At 44.3% G+C, this 21,217-nt stretch overlaps 2 protein-coding genes across 2 annotated transcripts in view; both read left to right on the top strand.

Moving 5' to 3' along the window:
- Positions 1-15,578, top strand: part of LOC135553897 (uncharacterized) — a 29,830-nt gene extending 14,252 nt beyond the window's left edge. The window contains exons 2-3 of the mRNA XM_064985822.1: positions 382-451; positions 14,192-15,578. Coding sequence (XP_064841894.1) covers positions 382-451; positions 14,192-15,578 — 1,457 coding nt within the window. The remainder of the gene's footprint in view (positions 1-381; positions 452-14,191) is intronic.
- Positions 1-21,217, top strand: part of LOC135553896 (glutamate receptor ionotropic, NMDA 2A-like) — a 65,448-nt gene that overhangs the window by 12,292 nt on the left and 31,939 nt on the right. The window lies entirely within an intron of this gene.

The raw sequence follows: 21,217 nt of genomic DNA, 5'->3' as shown, positions 1-21,217 counted from the left end.
CAGGCCCTAACGTGGCGTTGTGTTCCTCAGGCCCTAACGTGGCGTTGTGTTCCTCAGGCCCTAACGTGGCGTTGTGTTCCTCAGGCCCTAACGTGGCGTTGTGTTCCTCAGGCCCTAACGCGGCGTTGTGTTCCTCAGGCCCTAACGTGGCGTTGTGTTCCTCAGGCCCTAACGTGGCGTTGTGTTCCTCAGGCCCTAACGTGGTGTTGTGTTCCTCAGGCCCTAACGTGGCGTTGTGTTCCTCAGGCCCTAACGTGGCGTTGTGTTCCTCAGGCCCTAACGTGGCGTTGTGTTCCTCAGGCCCTAACGTGGCGTTGTGTTCCTCAGGCCCTAACGTGGCGTTGTGTTCCTCAGGCCCTAACGTGGCGTTGTGTTCCTCAGGCCCTAACGTGGCGTTGTGTTCCTCAGGCCCTAACGTGGCGTTGTGTTCCTCAGGCCCTAACGTGGTCCCGTCAGTCAGACCAATTTGAGCAGAATGACACAGAGGGAGAGAGATGGAGAGAGATGGATATATATATATATATATATATAGAGAGAGAGAGAGAGGTGGATGTATGGAGAGAGAGAGACAATAGAGGGATGGGAGAGAGGAATATAGGGTTGGAGAGAAAGAGAGAAGGAGAGGTTCACACAGGGCGCTCAGAGCAGATGGCAGGACTGCTGCTGCTGCTGTGGCCGGGATGGAGAGAGACAGAGAGGGATAGAGAGAGAGAGAGAATCTCAGAGAGAGAGAGGGATGGAGAGGGATGGAGAGAGGGAGAATCTCAGAGAGAGAGAGAGAGAGAGAGGGATGGAGAGCGAGAGAGAGAGAGAGGGATGGAGAGAGAGAGAGAGAGAGAGGGATGGAGAGAGAGGCAGTGGGATGGAAGGAGAGAATCTCAGAGAGAGGGAGAGAGAGAGAGGTAGAGAAGGCAGTCACCCAGATATGAGAGAGAGGTAGAGAGAAGGCAGTCACCCAGGTATGAGAATCACCCACAGCAGACGAACCATATGTTTCCATTCACACAGACTAACATCACAATTTAACCCTGCATATTCACATAGCACACCCATCTACTCTGAGTGGAACACAACATTAAAAACACCTTCCTAACATTGAGTTTTGCCCTCAGAACAGCTTCAATTCGTCGAAGGCGTCTTCAAGGTGTAGAAAGTGTTCCACAGGGATGCTGGCCCATGTTGACTCTTCAAGGTGTAGAAAGTGTTCCACAGGGATGCTGGCCCGTGTCGACTCCAATGCTTCCCACAGTTGTCAAGTTGGCTGGATGACATTTTGGTGGTGGACCATTCTTGATACACAGAGGAAAATGTGGAGAGTGAAAAACCCAGCAGCGTTGCAGTTCTTGACTCAAGCCGGTGCACCTGGCACCTACTACCAAACCCCGTTCAAAGACACTTATTTTTTGTCTTGCTCATTTACACTCTGAATGACACATACACCATCCATGTCTCACTTGTCTCAAGGCTAAAATATCCTTCTTTAACCAGGTCTCCTCCCCTTCTTCTAGTGAAGTGGATTTAACAGGTGACGTCAACAAGGGATCATATCTTATAGATTATATATATCATAGATTAGGGATTCATAGATTTCACCTGGATTTACCTGGTCAGTCTGTCATGGACAGAGAATGTGTTCTTCTTGTTTTGTGTACTTAAACCCACCATTTATATTTACATGGTATCTTTTATTTAACTTGGCAAGTCAGTTAAAAACACATTCTTATTTACAATGACGGCCTAGGAACAAGTGGGGTTAACTGCCTTGTTCAGGGGCAGAACGACAGAGTTGTACCTTGTCAGCTCGGGGATTCGATCTAGCAACCTTTTGGTTACTAGTCCAACGCTCTAACCACTAGGTAACTAGGTTACCTGCTGGTTACTAATCCAACGCTCTAACCACAAGGTAACTAGGTTACCTGCTGGTTACTAGTCCAACGCTCTAACCACTAGGTAACTAGGTTACCTGCTGGTTACTAATCCAACGCTCTAACCACTAGGTTACCTGCTGGTTACTAATCCAACGCTCTAACCACTAGGTTACCTGCTGGTTACTAGTCCAATGCTCTAACCACTAGGTTACCTGCTGGTTACTAATCCAACACTCTAACCACTAGGTTACCTGCTGGTTACTAATCCAACGCTCTAACCACTATTATCGCTTGTACAGTGCTCCTTGGGATGTTTAAAGCTTGGGAAATCTTTTTGTATCCAAATCCGGCTTTAAACTTCTTCATAACAGTATCTCGGACCTGCCTGGTGTGTTCCTTGTTCTTCATGATGCTCTCTGCCCTTTTAACGGACCTCTGAGACTATCACAGTGCAGGTGCATTTATACGGAGACTTGATTACACACAGGTGGATTGTATTTATCATCATTAGTCATTTTGGTCAACATTGGATCATTCAGAGATCCTCACTGAACTTCTGGAGAGAGTTTGCTGCACTGAAAGTAAAGGGGCTGAATAATTTTGCACGGCCAATTTTTCAGTTTTTGATTTGTTAAAAAAGTTTGAAAAGTCCAATAAATGTCATTCCACTTCATGATTGTGTCCCACTTGTTGTTGATTCTTCAGTTTTATATCTTTATGTTTGAAGCCTGAAATGTGGCAAAAGGTCGCAAAGTTCAAGGGGGCCGAATACTTTCGCAAGGCACTGTATATAGGACACATTCCTTAGCCGTGGTGTATTGGTCCATATACCACAGACCCCCCGAGGTGCCTTATTGCCATGATAAACTGGTTACCAAGGTAACTAGAGCAGTAAAAATAAATGTTTCGTCATAGCCGTGATATACGGTCTGATATACCACGGCTGTCAGCCAATCAGCATTCAGGGCTCGAACCTTCCAGTTTATAATTGATTGTAAAGCGCAGGATTTGCATTTTTTTGGAATCAATAAACATTAACATTTACACAGCGTATGGCTTTAATTAATGCATTTTAAATTCTCTTTGCGATAACTGGAACAATGGACAGGCTAATGACCGTTTAGCGTGGCTAACTAACTGGAACAATGGAAAGGCTAATGACCGTTTAGCGTGGCTAACTACTAACTGGAACAATGGAAAGGCTAATGACCGTTTAGAGAGCGGCTAACTACTAACTGGAACAATGGAAAGGCTAATGACCGTTTAGCGTGGCTAACTACTAACTGGAACAATGGAAAGGCTAATGACCGTTTAGAGAGCGGCTAACTACTAACTGGAACAATGGAAAGGCTAATGACCGTTTAGCGTGGCTAACTACTAACTGGAACAATGGAAAGGCTAATGACCGCTTAGAGAGCGGCTAACTACTAACTGGAACAATGGAAAGGCTAATGACCGTTTAGAGAGCGGCTAACTACTAACTGGAACAATGGAAAGGCTAATGACCGTTTAGAGCGGCTAACTGCTAACTGGAACAATGGAAAGGCTAATGACCGTTTAGCGCGGCTAACTGCTAACTGGAACAATGGAAAGGCTAATGACCGTTTAGCGCGGCTAACTGCTAACTGGAACAATGGAAGGGTTAATTTTGAAATGTGCAGTGCGTCATTTATCAATTCTGAAGTGCTGGAACAAAACGTGAGCCGGGGGGGGGGGGGACCTAGAGGGCTCTGAGGTACTGCAACAAAACGTGCGTCGAGAGTGTGTTGGTGTGTGTGCGACCTGGGGGGTTCTGAGGTTCTGGAACGCATTTAGAAAAAAATAACTTGCATGCATTATCATGGCTACGCATATTGGCATGGAGCAGTATATTAGAGAGAGAGTGGTTTTGCATATTGGCATGGAGCAGTAGATTAGAGAGAGTGTGGTTTTGCATATTGGCATGGAGCAGTATATTAGAGAGAGAGTGGTTTTGCATATTGGCATGGAGCAGTATATTAGAGAGAGAGGGGTTTTGCATATTGGCATGGAGCAGTATATTAGAGAGAGAGTGGTTTTGCATATTGGCATGGAGCAGTATATTAGAGAGAGAGAGGGGTTTTGCATATTGGCATGGAGCAGTATATTAGAGAGAGAGTGGTTTTGCATATTGGCATGGAGCAGTATATTAGAGAGAGAGAGTGGTTTTGCATATTGGCACGGAGCAGTATATTAGAGAGAGAGGGGTTTTGCAGACTGGCATGGAGCAGTATATTAGAGAGAGAGTGGTTTTGCATATTGGCACGGAGCAGTAGATTAGAGAGAGAGTGGTTTTGCATATTGGCATGGAGCAGTAGATTAGAGAGAGAGGGGTTTTGCATATTGGCATGGAGCAGTAGATTAGAGAGAGAGGTGTTTTGCATATTGGCATGGAGCAGTAGATTAGAGAGAGAGAGGTTTTGCATATTGGCATGGAGCAGTAGATTAGAGAGAGAGTGGTTTTGCATATTGGCATGGAGCAGTAGATTAGAGAGAGAGTGGTTTTGCATATTGGCATGGAGCAGTAGATTAGAGAGAGAGTGGTTTTGCATACTGGCATGGAGCAGTAGATTAGAGAGAGTGGTTTTGCATACTGGCATGGAGCAGTAGATTAGAGAGAGAGTGGTTTTGCATATTGGCATGGAGCAGTAGATTAGAGAGAGTGGTTTTGCATATTGGCATGGAGCAGTAGATTAGAGAGAGAGTGGTTTTGCATACTGGCATGGAGCAGTAGATTAGAGAGAGTGGTTTTGCATACTGGCATGGAGCAGTAGATTAGAGAGAGAGTGGTTTTGCATACTGGCATGGAGCAGTAGATTAGAGAGAGAGTGGTTTTGCATACTGGCATGGAGCAGTAGATTAGAGAGAGAGTGGTTTTGCATACTGGCATGGAGCAGTAGATTAGAGAGAGAGTGGTTTTGCATACTGGCATGGAGCAGTAGATTAGAGAGAGAGTGGTTTTGCATATTGGCATGGAGCAGTAGATTAGAGAGAGAGTGGTTTTGCATATTGGCATGGAGCAGTAGATTAGAGAGAGAGTGGTTTTGCATACTGGCATGGAGCAGTAGATTAGAGAGAGAGAGGGGTTTTGCATATTGGCATGGAGCAGTAGATTAGAGAGAGAGTGGTTTTGCATATTGGCATGGAGCAGTAGATTAGAGAGAGAGTGGTTTTGCATATTGGCATGGAGCAGTAGATTAGAGAGAGTGGTTTTGCATACTGGCATGGAGCAGTAGATTAGAGAGAGAGTGGTTTTGCATACTGGCATGGAGCAGTATATTAGAGAGAGAGGTGTTTTGCATATTGGCATGGAGCAGTAGATTAGAGAGAGAGTGGTTTTGCATACTGGCATGGAGCAGTAGATTAGAGAGAGAGTGGTTTTGCATACTGGCATGGAGCAGTAGATTAGAGAGAGAGGGGTTTTGCATACTGGCATGGAGCAGTAGATTAGAGAGAGAGAGGTTTTGCATACTGGCATGGAGCAGTAGATTAGAGAGAGAGGTGTTTTGCATACTGGCATGGAGCAGTAGATTAGAGAGAGAGGGGTTTTGCAGACTGGCATGGAGCAGTAGATTAGAGAGAGAGGGGTTTTGCAGACTGGCATGGAGCAGTAGATTAGAGAGAGAGAGAGGTTTTGCATACTGGCATGGAGCAGTAGATTAGAGAGAGAGGTTTTGCATACTGGCATGGAGCAGTAGATTAGAGAGAGAGGTGTTTTGCATATTGGCATGGAGCAGTAGATTAGAGAGAGAGAGGTTTTGCAGACTGGCATGGAGCAGTAGATTAGAGAGAGAGGTTTTGCATATTGGCATGGAGCAGTATATTAGAGAGAGAGTGGTTTTGCATACTGGCATGGAGCAGTAGATTAGAGAGAGAGTGGTTTTGCATACTGGCATGGAGCAGTAGATTAGAGAGAGAGAGGTTTTGCATATTGGCATGGAGCAGTAGATTAGAGAGAGAGGGGTTTTGCAGACTGGCATGGAGCAGTAGATTAGAGAGAGAGGGGTTTTGCAGAAGTTACACACATGGGCAAAAAAAATAAAAAATTGTAGCCTTGGGTCTGGGAAAATGTGTCCTTTTTAATAAACACCTTTCATCCAGTTTATGATTGGAAACTAGCAGAGTCTTTTATAATACTTGAATGATTGAAAATGACAGCGTCCTTTCACACACCGACAAAAAAACGGAGAATCTGAGATCCGTAAAAAAAAAAAAAACGACCTTGTCTCGAATCCGTCAATAGCCGAGACCGAGGTGTGTAGGAGAGAAATGTATTGGACAACTATGAGGAGGAAATTATAGTCTGAAAGCAGCTTTCAAGTTTCACTGACTCACCCAACGAGAAGCGCAGCTCACTCACCGCCCGGTGGACCGATGCGCTCCTGTCACAAGTTTCACTGACTCACCCAACGAGAAGCGCAGCTCACTCACCGTCCCGGTGGGCCGATGCGCTCCTGTCACAAGCCTCTCTCTCATGTTTGACTTTGTAACGAAATGTCCTTGTTTTTGAAAGAAAATCCTCTTTTTTTTTTGTCCTATTAAAATAACATCAAGTTGATCAGAAATACAGTGTAGACATTGTTAATATTGTAAATTACTATTGTAGCTGTAAACGACAGATATTTTTATGGAAAATCTACATAGGCGTACAGAGGCCCATTATCAGCAACCATCACTCCTGTGTTCCAATGGCACATTGTGTTAGCTCATCCAATGTAATCATTTTAAAAGGCTAATTGATCATTAGAAAACCCAATTATATTAGCACAGCTGAAAACTGTTGTCCTGATTTAAAGAAGCAATAAAACGGGCCTCCTTTTAGACTAGTTGAGAATCTGGAGCATCAGCATTTGTGGGTTCAATTACAGGCTTAAAATGTCCAGAAACAAAGACCTTTCTTCTGAAACTCGTCATTCAAATGAAGGTTACGACAGTATCTATATGTTAGAACTAGACCCTACCTGTAACATTCACTACAGTATCTATATGTTAGAGCTGTAACATCCTCTAATATTCACTACAGTATCTATATGTTAGAACTAGACCCTACCTGTAACATTCACTACAGTATCTATATGTTAGAGCTGTAACATCCTCTAACATTCACTACAGTATCTATATGTTAGAACTAGATCCTACCTCTAACATTCACTACAGTATCTATATGTTACAGCTGTAACATCCTCTAACATTCACTACAGTATCTATATGTTAGAACTAGACCCTACGTCTAACATTCACTACAGTATCTATATGTTAGAGCTGTAACATCCTCCAACATTCACTACAGTATCTATATGTTAGAGCTGTAACATCCTCTAACATTCACTACAGTATCTATATGTTAGAACTAGACCCTACCTCTAACATTCACTACAGTATCTATATGTTAGAGCTGTAACATCCTCCAACATTCACCACAGTATCTATATGGTAGAACTAGACCCTACCTCTAACATTCACTACAGTATCTATATGTTAGAACTAGACCCTACCTGTAACATTCACTACAGTATCTATATGTTAGAACTAGACCCTACCTCTAACATTCACTACAGTATCTATATGTTAGAGCTGTAACATCCTCTAACATTCACTACAGTATCTATATGTTAGAGCTGTAACATCCTCTAACATTCACTACAGTATCTATATGTTAGAACTAGACCCTACCTCTAACATTCACTACAGTATCTATATGTTAGAACTAGACCCTACCTCTAACATTCACTACAGTATGTATATGTTAGAACTAGACCCTACCTCTAACATTCACTACAGTATCTATATGGTAGAGCTGTAACATCCTCTAACATTCACTACAGTATCTATATGGTAGAACTAGACCCTACCTCTAACATTCACTACAGTATCTATATGGTAGAGCTGTAACATCCTCTAACATTCACTACAGTATCTATATGGTAGAGCTGTAACATCCTCTAACATTCACTACAGTATCTATATGTTAGAACTAGACCCTACCTCTAACATTCACTACAGTATCTATATGGTAGAACTAGACCCTACCTCTAACATTCACTACAGTATCTATATGTTAGAGCTCTAACATCCTCTAACATTCACTACAGTATCTATATGGTAGAACTGTAACATCCTCTAACATTCACTACAGTATCTATATGGTAGAGCTGTAACATCCTCTAACATTCACTACAGTATCTATATGGTAGAACTAGACCCTACCTCTAACATTCACTACAGTATCTATATGGTAGAGCTGTAACATCCTCTAACATTCACTACAGTATCTATATGGTAGAGCTGTAACATCCTCTAACATTCACTACAGTATCTATATGTTAGAACTAGACCCTACCTCTAACATTCACTACAGTATCTATATGGTAGAACTAGACCCTACCTCTAACATTCACTACAGTATCTATATGGTAGAACTAGACCCTACCTCTAACATTCACTACAGTATCTATATGGTAGAGCTGTAACATCCTCTAACATTCACTACAGTATCTATATGGTAGAACTAGACCCTACCTCTAACATTCACTACAGTATCTATATGGTAGAGCTGTAACATCCTCTAACATTCACTACAGTATCTATATGGTAGAGCTGTAACATCCTCTAACATTCACTACAGTATCTATATGTTAGAACTAGACCCTACCTCTAACATTCACTACAGTATCTATATGGTAGAACTAGACCCTACCTCTAACATTCACTACAGTATCTATATGTTAGAGCTCTAACATCCTCTAACATTCACTACAGTATCTATATGGTAGAACTGTAACATCCTCTAACATTCACTACAGTATCTATATGGTAGAGCTGTAACATCCTCTAACATTCACTACAGTATCTATATGGTAGAACTAGACCCTACCTCTAACATTCACTACAGTATCTATATGGTAGAGCTGTAACATCCTCTAACATTCACTACAGTATCTATATTTTAGAGCTGTAACATCCTCTAACATTCACTACAATATATATATGGTAGAGCTGTAACATCATCTAACATTCACTACAGTATCTATATGTTAGAGCTGTAACATCCTCTAACATTCACTACAGTATATATATATATGGTAGAGCTTTAACATCCTCTAACATTCACAACAGTATCTATATGGTAGAGCTGTTTCATCCTCTAACATGCTGTTCAGTTGGCAGAGCATCTCTTTATTATGGACAGACCTCTCCACCCTCATCTTAGCTACTTGTACTTGCTCTCTTTATTATGGACAGACCTCTCCCCCCTCATCTTAGCTACTTGTACTAGCTCTCTTTATTATGGACAGGCTTCTCCTCTCCCCCCTCATCTTAGCTACTTGTAGTATCAATATGTTGGAGAGGCTTCCGTTTAAATCAAATCCAATCAAATGTTATTTTATTTTTTATTTTTAGATATGTTATTTGTTTTCTCCATTAGGAGAAGACAAAGGTTGTAGACCAAATCAAATCAAATTTTATTTGTCACATACACATGGTTAGCCGATGTTAATGCGAGTGTAGCGAAATTCTTGTGCTTCTAGTTCCGACAATGCAGTAATAACCAACAAGTAATCTAACTAACAATTCCTAAACTACTGTCATATACACAGTGTAAGGGGATAAAGAATATGTACATAAGGATATATGAATGAGTGATGGTACAGAACAGCATAGGCAAGATGCAGTAGATGGTATCGAGTACAGTATATACATATGAGATGAGTATGTAAACAAAGTGGCATAGTTAAAGTGGCTAGTGATACATGTATTACATAAGGATGCAGTCAATGATATAGAGTACAGTATATACCAATGCATATGAGATGAATAATATAGGGTAAGTAACATTATATAAGGTAGCATTGTTTAAAGTGGCTAGTGATATATTTACATCATTTCCCATCAATTCCCATTATTAAAGTGGCTGGAGTTGAGTCAGTGTCAGTGTGTTGGCAGCAGCCACTCAATGTTAGTGGTGGCTGTTTAACAGTCTGATGGCCTTGAGATAGAAGCTGTTTTTCAGTCTCTCGGTCCCAGCTTTGATGCACCTGTACTGACCTCGCCTTCTGGATGATAGCGGGGTGAACAGGCAGTGGCTCGGGTGGTTGTTGTCCTTGATGATCTTTATGGCCTTCCTGTGACATCGGGTGGTGTAGGTGTCCTGGAGGGAAGGTAGTTTGCCCCGGTGATGCGTTGTGCAGACCTCACTACCCTCTGGAGAGCCTTACGGTTGTGGGCGGAGCAGTTGCCGTACCAGGCGGTGATACAGCCCGCCAGGATGCTCTCGATTGTGCATCTGTAGAAGTTTGTGAGTGCTTTTGGTGACAAGCCAAATTTCTTCAGCCTCCTGAGGTTGAAGAGGCGCTGCTGCGCCTTCTTCACGATGCTGTCTGTGTGGGTGGACCAATTCAGTTTGTCTGTTATGTGTATGCCGAGGAACTTAAAACTTACTACCCTCTCCACTACTGTTCCTTTGATGTGGATAGGGGGGTGTTCCCTCTGCTGTTTCCTGAAGTCCACAATCATCTCCTTAGTTTTGTTGACATTGAGTGTGAGGTTATTTTCCTGACACCACACTCCGAGGGCCCTCACCTCCTCCCTGTAGGCCGTCTCGTCGTTGTTGGTAATCAAGCCTATCACTGTCCCAGTGTTGAGGATCAGCGGGGAGGAGATGTTGTTACCTACCCTCACCACCTGGGGGCGGCCCGTCAGGAAGTCCAGTACCCAGTTGCACAGGGCGGGGTCGAGACCCAGGGTCTCGAGCTTGATGACGAGCTTGGAGGGTACTATGGTGTTAAATGCTGAGCTGTAGTCAATGAACAGCATTGTCACATACAGTGCCTTGCGAAAGTATTCGGCCCCCTTGAACTTTGCGACCTTTTGCCACATTTCAGGCTTCAAACATAAAGATATAAAACTGTATTTTTTTGTGAAGATTCAACAACAAGTGGGACACAATCATGAAGTGGAACGACATTTATTGGATATTTCAAACTTTTTTAACAAATCAAAAACTGAAAAATTGGGCGTGCAAAATTATTCAGCCCCTTTACTTTCAGTGCAGAAACCTCTCTCCAGAAGTTCAGTGAGGATCTCTGAATGATCCAATGTTGACCTAAATGACTAATGATGATAAATACAATCCATCTGTGTGTAATCAAGTCTCCGTATAAATGCACCTGCACTGTGATAGTCTTAGAGGTCCGTTAAAAGCGCAGAGAGCATCATGAAGAACAAGGAACACACCAGGCAGGTCCGAGATACTGTTGTAAAGAAGTTTGTCCTCAAAGCGGCAAAACAGTTATTTATTCTGCCTGGGAGCAAGGCATCGTGGTCCGTGACGGGGCTGGTTTTCTTTTTGTAATCCGTGATTGACTGTAGACCCTGCCTCATACCTCTTGTGTCTGAGCCATTGCATTGAGATTCTACTTTGTCTCTATACTGACGCTTAGCTTTAAAGAACACCCTCTGTGTTCTGTGAGCCGGGCAACATACGTTTTAAAGAACACCCTCTGTGTTCTGTGAGCCAGGTAACGTATGTTTTAAAGAACACCCTCTGTGTTCTGTGAGCCAGGTAACGTACGTTTTAAAGAACACCCTCTGTGTTCTGTGAGCCAGGTAACGTACGTTTTAAAGAACACCCTCTGTGTTCTGTGAGCCGGGCAACATACGTTTTAAAGAACACCCTCTGTTCTGTGAGCCAGGCAACATATGTTTTAAAGAACACCCTCTGTGTTCTGTGAGCCAGGCAACATAGGTTTTAAAGAACACCCTCTGTTCTGTGAGCCAGGCAACATAGGTTTTAAAGAACACCCTCTGTTCTGTGAGCCAGGCAACATAGGTTTTAAAGAACACCCTCTGTGTTCTGTGAGCCAGGCAACATACGTTTTAAAGAACACCCTCTGTGTTCTGTGAGCCAGGTAACGTACGTTTTAAAGAACACCCTCTGTGTTCTGTGAGCCAGGTGACATACGTTTTAAAGAACACCCTCTGTGTTCTGTGAGCCAGGCAACATACGTTTTAAAGAACACCCTCTGTGTTCTGTGAGCCAGGTAACGTACGTTTTAAAGAACACCCTCTGTTCTGTGAGCCAGGTAACATACGTTTTAAAGAACACCCTCTGTGTTCTGTGAGCCAGGTAACGTACGTTTTAAAGAACACCCTCTGTGTTCTGTGAGCCAGGCAACGTACGTTTTAAAGAACACCCTCTGTGTTCTGTGAGCCAGGTAACGTACGTTTTAAAGAACACCCTCTGTGTTCTGTGAGCCAGGCAACGTACGTTTTAAAGAACACCCTCTGTGTTCTGTGAGCCAGGTAACGTACGTTTTAAAGAACACCCTCTGTGTTCTGTGAGCCAGGTAACGTACGTTTTAAAGAACACCCTCTGTGTTCTGTGAGCCGGGTAACATACAACTTTTTTCTCCCCAGCAGCTATGATCGATAATATCAAAAGTGGCCCTGAAGTCTAAACAAGACACCCCCCCCCACACACACACACACAATCATTTTTTATCATCAATTTCTCTCAGCCAATCATCAGTAATGTGTGTTAAAGTGTGTGTGTGTCCTGTGTGTGTCCTGTGTGTGTGTGTGTGTGTGTGTGTGTGTGTGTGTGTGTCCTGTGTGTGTCCTGTGTGTGTCCTGTGTGTGTCCTGTGTGTGTGTGTGTGTCCTGTGTGTGTGTGTGTGTGTGTGTCCTGTGTGTGTGTGTGTGTGTGTGTGTGTCCAGTGTGTGTGTGTGTCCAGTGTGTGTGTGTGTGTGTGTGTCCTGTGTGTGTGTGTGTGTGTCCAGTGTGTGTGTGTGTCCTGTGTGTGTGTGTGTCCAGTGTGTGTGTGTGTCCAGTGTGTGTGTGTGTGTCCAGTGTGTGTGTGTCCAGTGTGTGTGTGTGTGTGTGTGTGTGTGTCCAGTGTGTGTGTCCAGTGTGTGTCCTGTGTGTCCAGTGTGTGTTTGTCCAGTGTGTGTGTGTGTGTGTGTGTGTGTGTGTCCAGTGTGTGTGTGTGTGTGTGTCCTGTGTGTGTGTGTGTGTGTGTGTGTGTGTGTGTGTGTCCAGTGTGTGTGTGTGTGTGTGTGTGTGTCCAGTGTGTGTGTGTGTGTGTGTCCTGTGTGTGTGTGTGTGTCCAGTGTGTTTGTGTGTGTGTGTGTGTGTCCTGTGTGTGTGTGTGTGTGTCCAGTGTGTGTGTGTGTGTGTGTGTGTGCTGTGCTGGTTGAGTGTCCTTCCCTGACAGCCTGCTGAATGTCTGTTGTCAGTTTGTTTACTGTAAAAACAAGAAGGAATGTATCTTGGTCAAACACCATTTTCCCCCCAGAAGATTATTATTAAAGGTGTTTGATTGGTCGACTATTTCAGCCAGTAAAGGCTTTAATATTCTTGGGTGGTGGGAATCACTTCTAGCTTCCCTTCAGGCCTGAGGGAACACGCTCTCCAGCCGGCTTAAATTGAAGACGTGAATATCGTCCGCCATTATCCTCAGTCATTTTTCATCCTGGTTGTCAGACCCTCGGTGGCTTGTCCTTGTTGACAGACCCTCGGTGGCTTGTCCTTGTTGACAGACCCTCGGTGGCTTGTCCTTGTTGACAGACCCTCGGTGGCTTGTCCTTGTTGACAGACCCTCGGTGGCTTGTCCTTGTTGACAGACCCTCGGTGGCTTGTCCTTGTTGACAGACCCTCGGTGGCTTGTCCTTGTTGACAGACCCTCGGTGGCTTGTCCTTGTTGACAGACAACAATACTATGTTCACCTCTTCCACACTGACTTTAAAACAGAACTCAAAAGTTGCCTAGTGGTTAGAGCGTTGGACTTGTAGCCGGAAGGTTGCAAGTTCAAATCCCCGAGTTGACAAGGTACAAATCTGTCGTTCTGCCCCTAAACACGCAGTTAACCCACTGTTCCTAGGACCGGCATTGCAAATAAGAATTTGTCCTTAACTGACTTGCCTAGTTAAATACAGGTAAACTAAAACACTTCTTGTCTGTCATAATGTGGTCCGATATACTTGGATGTGTCGTGTCAGCGTTTGTTACTGGTGTGTCATCCCGAAGTTTGCTAATCTTGTCAATGGGAAAAAGTCATTAAAAGTAGTTGGCAATATCAGCGGGGCTTTGTGATGAATGAGCCGACTCATTCAATGGATGAAGGAGCCAAGTTGGCCTTTTCTCTTCTTTTTACCCACCAAAATGTAATTTAAAGCTCCAAATCATGTTTTACTCTGTCTTTATATCTCTGATGTTTGGTTTCATAGTAAAGTTTCTGTAAACTTTTGCTTTAGTTTAGTTTCTTAATTTGCAATACGGTGCTGACATTGGACCCCCTTGTACCAGGACCCCCTTGTACCAGAACCCCCAGTGTTCCAGGACCCTCCTTGTACCAGAACCCCCAGTGTACCAAGACCCCCTTGTACCAGAACTGTTACAACAGGACCCCCTTGTACCAGGACCCCCTTGTACCATAACTGTTACTACAGGACCCCCTTGTACCAGGACCCCCCTTGTACCAGGACCCCCTTGTACCAGAACTGTTACTACAGGACCCCCCTTGTACCAGCACTGTAACTACAGGACCCCCTTGTACCAGAACTGTTACTACAGGACCCCCCTTGTACCAGGACCCCCTTGTACCAGGACCCCCTTGTACCAGGACCCCCTTGTACCAGAACTGTTATTACAGGACCCCCTTGTACCAGGACCCCCCTTGTACCAGGACCCCCCTTGTACCATGACCCCCTTGTACCAGAACTGTTACTGCAGGACCCCCCTTGTACCAGGACCCCCCTTGTACCAGGACCCCCCTTGCACCAGGACCCCCCTTGTACCAGGACCCCCTTGTACCATGACCCCCTTGTACCAGAACTGTTACTGCAGGACCCCCTTGTACCAGGACCCCCTTGTACCAGGACCCCCCTTGTACCAGGACCCCCTTGTACCAGAACTGTTATTACAGGACCCCCCTTGTACCAGGACCCCCCTTGTACCAGGACCCCCCTTGTACCATGACCCCCCTTGTACCAGAACTGTTACTGCAGGACCCCCTTGTACCAGGACCCCCTTGTACCAGGACCCCCTTGCACCAGGACCCCCCTTGTACCAGGACCCCCCTTGTACCATGACCCCCCTTGTACCAGAACTGTTACTGCAGGACCCCCCTTGTACCAGGACCCCCCTTGTACTAGGACCCCCTTGCACCAGGACCCCCTTGTACCAGGACCCCCTTGTACCAGGACCCCCCTTGCACCAGGACCCCCTTGTACCAGGACCCCAGTTGCACCAGGACCCCCTTGTACCAGGACCCCCCTTGTACCAGGACCCCCCTTGTACCATGACCCCCCTTGTACCAGAACCCCCTTGCACCAGGACCCCCTTGTACCATGACCCCCCTTGTACCAGAACTGTTACTGCAGGACCCCCCTTGTACCAGGACCCCCTTGTACCAGGACCCCCCTTGCACCAGGACCCCCCTTGCACCAGGACCCCCTTGTACCAGGACCCCCTTGCACCAGGACTCCCCTTGTACCAGGACCCCCCTTGCACCAGAACTTACTACAGGACCCCCCTTGTACCAGGACCCCCTTGCACCAGGACTCCCCTTGTACCAGGACCCCCTTGCACCAGAACTTACTACAGGACCCCCTTGTACCAGGACCCCCTTTTACCAGGACCCCCCTTGTACCAGGACCCCCCTTGCACCATAACTGTTACCACAATAACTTAGGCCCTCCCGTTAACATCTCAGTAGAGTAGTCTAGGAGTTGATCTGAGTCATATTAAGGTCTGTACTAGTGGATCTAGTAACCGAGGCCCTGTCTTTAGCATCTCAGTAGAGTAGTCTAGGAGTTGTATTAAGGTCTGTACTAGTGGATCTAGTAACCTAGGCCCTGTCTTTAACGTCTCAGTAGAGTAGTCTAGGAGTTGTATTAAGGCCTGTACTAGTGGATCTAGTAACCTAGGCCCTGTCTTTAGCATCTCAGTAAAGTAGTCTAGGAGTTGTATTAAGGTCTGTACTAGTGGATTTAGTAACCTAGGCCCTGTCTTTAGCATCTCAGTAGAGTAGTCTAGGAGTTGTATTAAGGCCTGTACTAGTGGATCTAGTAACCTAGGCCCTGTCTTTAACATCTCAGTAGAGTAGTCTAGGAGATGTATTAAGGTCTGTACTAGTGGATCTAGTAACCTAGGCCCTGTCTTTAACATCTCAGTAGAGTAGTCTAGGAGTTGATCTGAGTCATATTAAGGTCTGTACTAGTGGATCTAGTAACCTAGGCCCTGTCTTTAACGTCTCAGTAGAGTAGTCTAGGAGTTGTATTAAGGCCTGTACTAGTGGATCTAGTAACCTAGGCCCTGTCTTTAACGTCTCAGTAGAGTAGTCTAGGAGTTGTATTAAGGCCTGTACTAGTGGATCTCAGTAGTAGTCTAGGAGTTGATCTGAGTCATATTAAGGTCTGTACTAGTGGATCTAGTAACCGAGGCCCTGTCTTTAACATCTCAGTAGAGTAGTCTAGGAGTTGTATTAAGGTCTGTACTAGTGGATCTAGAAACCTAGGCCCTGTCTTTAGCATCTCAGTAGAGTAGTCTAGGAGTTGTATTAAGGTCTGTACTAGTGGATCTAGTAACCTAGGCCCTGTCTTTAACGTCTCAGTAGAGTAGTCTAGGAGTTGTATTAAGGCCTGTACTAGTGGATCTAGTAACCTAGGCCCTGTCTTTAGCATCTCAGTAAAGTAGTCTAGGAGTTGTATTAAGGTCTGTACTAGTGGATTTAGTAACCTAGGCCCTGTCTTTAGCATCTCAGTAGAGTAGTCTAGGAGTTGTATTAAGGCCTGTACTAGTGGATCTAGTAACCGAGGCCCTGTCTTTAACATCTCAGTAGAGTAGTCTAGGAGATGTATTAAGGTCTGTACTAGTGGATCTAGTAACCTAGGCCCTGTCTTTAACATCTCAGTAGAGTAGTCTAGGAGTTGATCTGAGTCATATTAAGGTCTGTACTAGTGGATCTAGTAACCTAGGCCCTGTCTTTAACGTCTCAGTAGAGTAGTCTAGGAGTTGTATTAAGGCCTGTACTAGTGGATCTCAGTAGTAGTCTAGGAGTTGATCTGAGTCATATTAAGGTCTGTACTAGTGGATCTAGTAACCGAGGCCCTGTCTTTAACATCTCAGTAGAGTAGTCTAGGAGTTGTATTAAGGTCTGTACTAGTGGATCTAGAAACCTAGGCCCTGTCTTTAACGTCTCAGTAGAGTAGTCTAGGAGTTGTATTAAGGCCTGTATTAGTTGATCTAGTAACCTAGGCCCTGTCTTTAACATCTCAGTAGAGTAGTCTAGGAGTTGTATTAAGGCCTGTACTAGTGGATCTAGTAACCTAGGCCCTGTCTTTAACATCTCAGTAGAGTAGTCTAGGAGTTGTATTAAGGCCTGTACTAGTGGATCTAGTAACCAAGGCCCTGTCTTTAACATCTCAGTAGAGTAGTCTAGGAGTTGTATTAAGGTCTGTGCTAGTGGATCTAGTAACCTAGGGCCTGTCTTTAACATCTCAGTAGAGTAGTCTAGGAGTTGTATTAAGGTCTGTACTAGTGGATCTATTAACCTAGGCCCTGTCTTTAACATCTCAGTAGTAGTCTAGGAGTTGTATTAAGGCCTGTACTAGTGGATCTCAGTAGTAGTCTAGGAGTTGTATTAAGGCCTGTACTAGTGGATCTAGTAACCGAGGCCCTGTCTTTAACATCTCAGTAGAGTAGTCTAGGAGTTGTATTAAGGCCTGTACTAGTGGATCTAGTAACCTAGGCCCTGTCTTTAACATCTCAGTAGAGTAGTCTAGGAGTTGTATTAAGGCCTGTACTAGTGGATCTAGTAACCGAGGCCCTGTCTTTAACATCTCAGTAGACTAGTCTAGGAGTTGTATTACGGTCTGTACTAGTGGATCTAGTAACCTAGGCCCTGTCTTTAACATCTCAGTAGAGTAGTCTAGGAGTTGTATTAAGGTCTGTACTAGTGGATCTAGTAACCTAGGCCCTGTCTTTACCATCTCAGTAGAGTAGTCTAGGAGTTGTATTAAGGTCTGTACTAGTGGATTTAGTAACCTAGGCCCTGTCTTTAGCATCTCAGTAGAGTAGTCTAGGAGTTGTATTAAGGTCTGTACTAGTGGATCTAGTAACCGAGGCCCTCTCTTTAGCGTCTCAGTAGTAGTCTAGGAGTCATATTAAGGTCTGTGCTAGTGGATCTAGTAACCTAGGGCCTGTCTTTAACATCTCAGTAGAGTAGTCTAGGAGTTGTATTAAGGTCTGTACTAGTGGATCTAGTAACCTAGGCCCTGTCTTTAACGTCTCAGTAGAGTAGTCTAGGAGTTGTATTAAGGTCTGTACTAGTGGATCTATTAACCTAGGCCCTGTCTTTAACGTCTCATTAGAGTAGTCTAGGAGTTGTATTAAGGCCTGTACTAGTGGATCTAGTAACCGAGGCCCTGTCTTTAACGTCTCAGTAGAGTAGTCTAGGAGTTGTATTAAGGTCTCTACTAGTGGATCTAGTAACCTAGGCCCTGTCTTTAGCATCTCAGTAGAGTAGTTTAGGAGTCATATTAAGGCCTGTACTAGTGGATCTAGTATCCTAGGCCCTGTCTTTAACGTCTCAGTAGAGTAGTCTAGGAGTTGTATTACGGTCTGTACTAGTGGATCTAGTAACCTAGGCCCTGTCTTTAACATCTCAGTAGAGTAGTCTAGGAGTTGTGTTAAGGCCTGTACTAGTGGATCTAGTAACCGAGGCCCTGTCTTTAACATCTCAGTAGAGTAGTCTAGGAGTTGTTTTAAGGTCTGTACTAGTGGATCTAGTAACCTAGGCCCTGTCTTTAACATCTCAGTAGAGTAGTCTAGGAGTTGTATTAAGGCCTGTACTAGTGGATCTAGTAACCGAGGCCCTGTCTTTAACATCTCAGTAGAGTAGTCTAGGAGTTGTATTAAGGCCTGTACTAGTGGATCTAGTAACCAGGCCCTGTCTTTAACATCTCAGTAGAGTAGTCTAGGAGTTGTATTAAGGCCTGTACTAGTGGATCTAGTAACCGAGGCCCTGTCTTTAACATCTCAGTAGAGTAGTCTAGGAGTTGTTTTAAGGTCTGTACTAGTGGATCTAGTAACCTAGGCCCTGTCTTTAACATCTCAGTAGAGTAGTCTAGGAGTTGTATTAAGGCCTGTACTAGTGGATCTAGTAACCGAGGCCCTGTCTTTAACATCTCAGTAGAGTAGTCTAGGAGTTGTATTAAGGCCTGTACTAGTGGATCTAGTAACCGAGGCCCTGTCTTTAACATCTCAGTAGAGTAGTCTAGGAGTTGTATTAAGGCCTGTACTAGTGGATCTCAGTAGTAGTCTAGGAGTTGATCTGAGTCATATTAAGGTCTGTACTAGTGGATCTAGTAACCTAGGCCCTGTCTTTAACATCTCAGTAGAGTAGTCTAGGAGTTGTATTAAGGTCTGTACTAGTGGATCTAGTAACCTAGGCCCTGACTTTAACGTCTCAGTAGAGTAGTCTAGGAGTTGTATTAAGTCCTGTACTAGTGGATCTAGTAACCTAGGCCCTCCCGTTAACATCTCAGTAGTAGTCTAGGAGTTGTATTAAGGTCTGTACTAGTGGATCTAGTAACCTAGGCCCTGTCTTTAACATCTCAGTAGAGTAGTCTAGGAGTTGTATTAAGGCCTGTACTAGTGGATCTCAGTAGTAGTCTAGGAGTTGATCTGAGTCATATTAAGGTCTGTACTAGTGGATCTAGTAACCTAGGCCCTGTCTTTAACATCTCAGTAGAGTAGTCTAGGAGTTGTATTAAGGTCTGTACTAGTGGATCTAGTAACCTAGGCCCTGACTTTAACGTCTCAGTAGAGTAGTCTAGGAGTTGTATTAAGTCGTGTACTAGTGGATCTAGTAACCTAGGCCCTCCAATTAACATCTCAGTAGTAGTCTAGGAGTTGTATTAAGGTCTGTACTAGTGGATCTAGTAACCTAGGCCCTGTCTTTAACATCTCAGTAGAGTAGTCTAGGAGTTGTATTAAGGCCTGTACTAGTGGATCTCAGTAGTAGTCTAGGAGTTGATCTGAGTCATATTAAGGATCTAGTAACCTAGGCCCTGTCTAGTGGATCTAGTAACCTAGGCCCTGTCTTTAACATCTCAGTAGAGTAGTCTAGGAGTTGTATTAAGGTCTGTACTAGTGGATCTAGTAACCTAGGCCCTGACTTTAATGTCTCAGTAGAGTAGTCTAGGAGTTGTATTAAGGCCTGTACTAGTGGATCTAGTAACCTAGGCCCTCCCGTTAACATCTCAGTAGTAGTCTAGGAGTTGCATTAAGGTCTGTACTAGTGGATCTAGTAACCTAGGCCCTGTCTTTAACATCTCAGTAGAGTAGTCTAGGAGTTGTATTAAGGCCTGTACTAGTGGATCTCAGTAGTAGTCTAGGAGTTGATCTGAGTCATATTAAGGTCTGTACTAGTGGATCTAGTAACCTAGGCCCTGTCTTTAACATCTCAGTAGAGTAGTCTAGGAGTTGTATTAAGGTCTGTACTAGTGGATCTAGTAACCTAGGCCCTGTCTTTAGCATCTCAGTAGAGTAGTCTAGGAGTTGTATTAAGGCCTGTACTAGTGGATCTAGTAACCGAGGCCCTGTCTTTAACATCTCAGTAGAGTAGTCTAGTAGTTGATCTGAGTCATATTAAGGTCTGTACTAGTGGATCTAGTAACCGAGGCCCTGTCTTTAGCGTCTCAGTAGTAGTCTAGGAGTTGTATTAAGGTCTGTACTAGTGGATCTAGTAACCGAGGCCCTGTCTTTAACATCTCAGTAGAGTAGTCTAGGAGTTGTATTAAGGCCTGTACTAGTGGATCTAGTAACCTAGGCCCTCCCGTTAACATCTCAGTAGAGTAGTCTAGGAGTTGTATTAAGGTCTGTACTAGTGGATCTAGTAACATAGGCCCTGTCTTTAACATCTCAGTAGTAGTCCAGGAGTTGATCTGAGCATATTAAGGTCTGTACTAGTGGATCTAGTAACCTAGGCCCTGTCTTTAACATCTCAGTAGAGTAGTCTAGGAGATGTATTAAGGTCTGTACTAGTGGATCTAGTAACCTAGGCCCTGTCTTTAACATCTCAGTAGAGTAGTCTAGGAGTTGATGTGAGTCATATTAAGGCCTGTATTTGTTCTGAGGAAAGATGTACCTTTCTTCCTCTCTCAGCCTCAACAGTGGAATTGTGTATCTGAACCATGTAATCAACAGGGGATGTGTGTGTGTGTGTGTGTATGGTGTGTGTGTGTGTATGGTGTGTGTGCGTGTGTGTGTACGGTGTGTGTGTGTAGAACAGTGTATCTGAACCATGTAATCAACAGGGGATGTGTG

This window comes from Oncorhynchus masou, chromosome 14 (assembly GCF_036934945.1).
Source record: "Oncorhynchus masou masou isolate Uvic2021 chromosome 14, UVic_Omas_1.1, whole genome shotgun sequence".
Taxonomy (NCBI): domain Eukaryota; kingdom Metazoa; phylum Chordata; class Actinopteri; order Salmoniformes; family Salmonidae; genus Oncorhynchus; species Oncorhynchus masou.
This window is presented reverse-complemented; position numbering and strand designations above follow the sequence as displayed.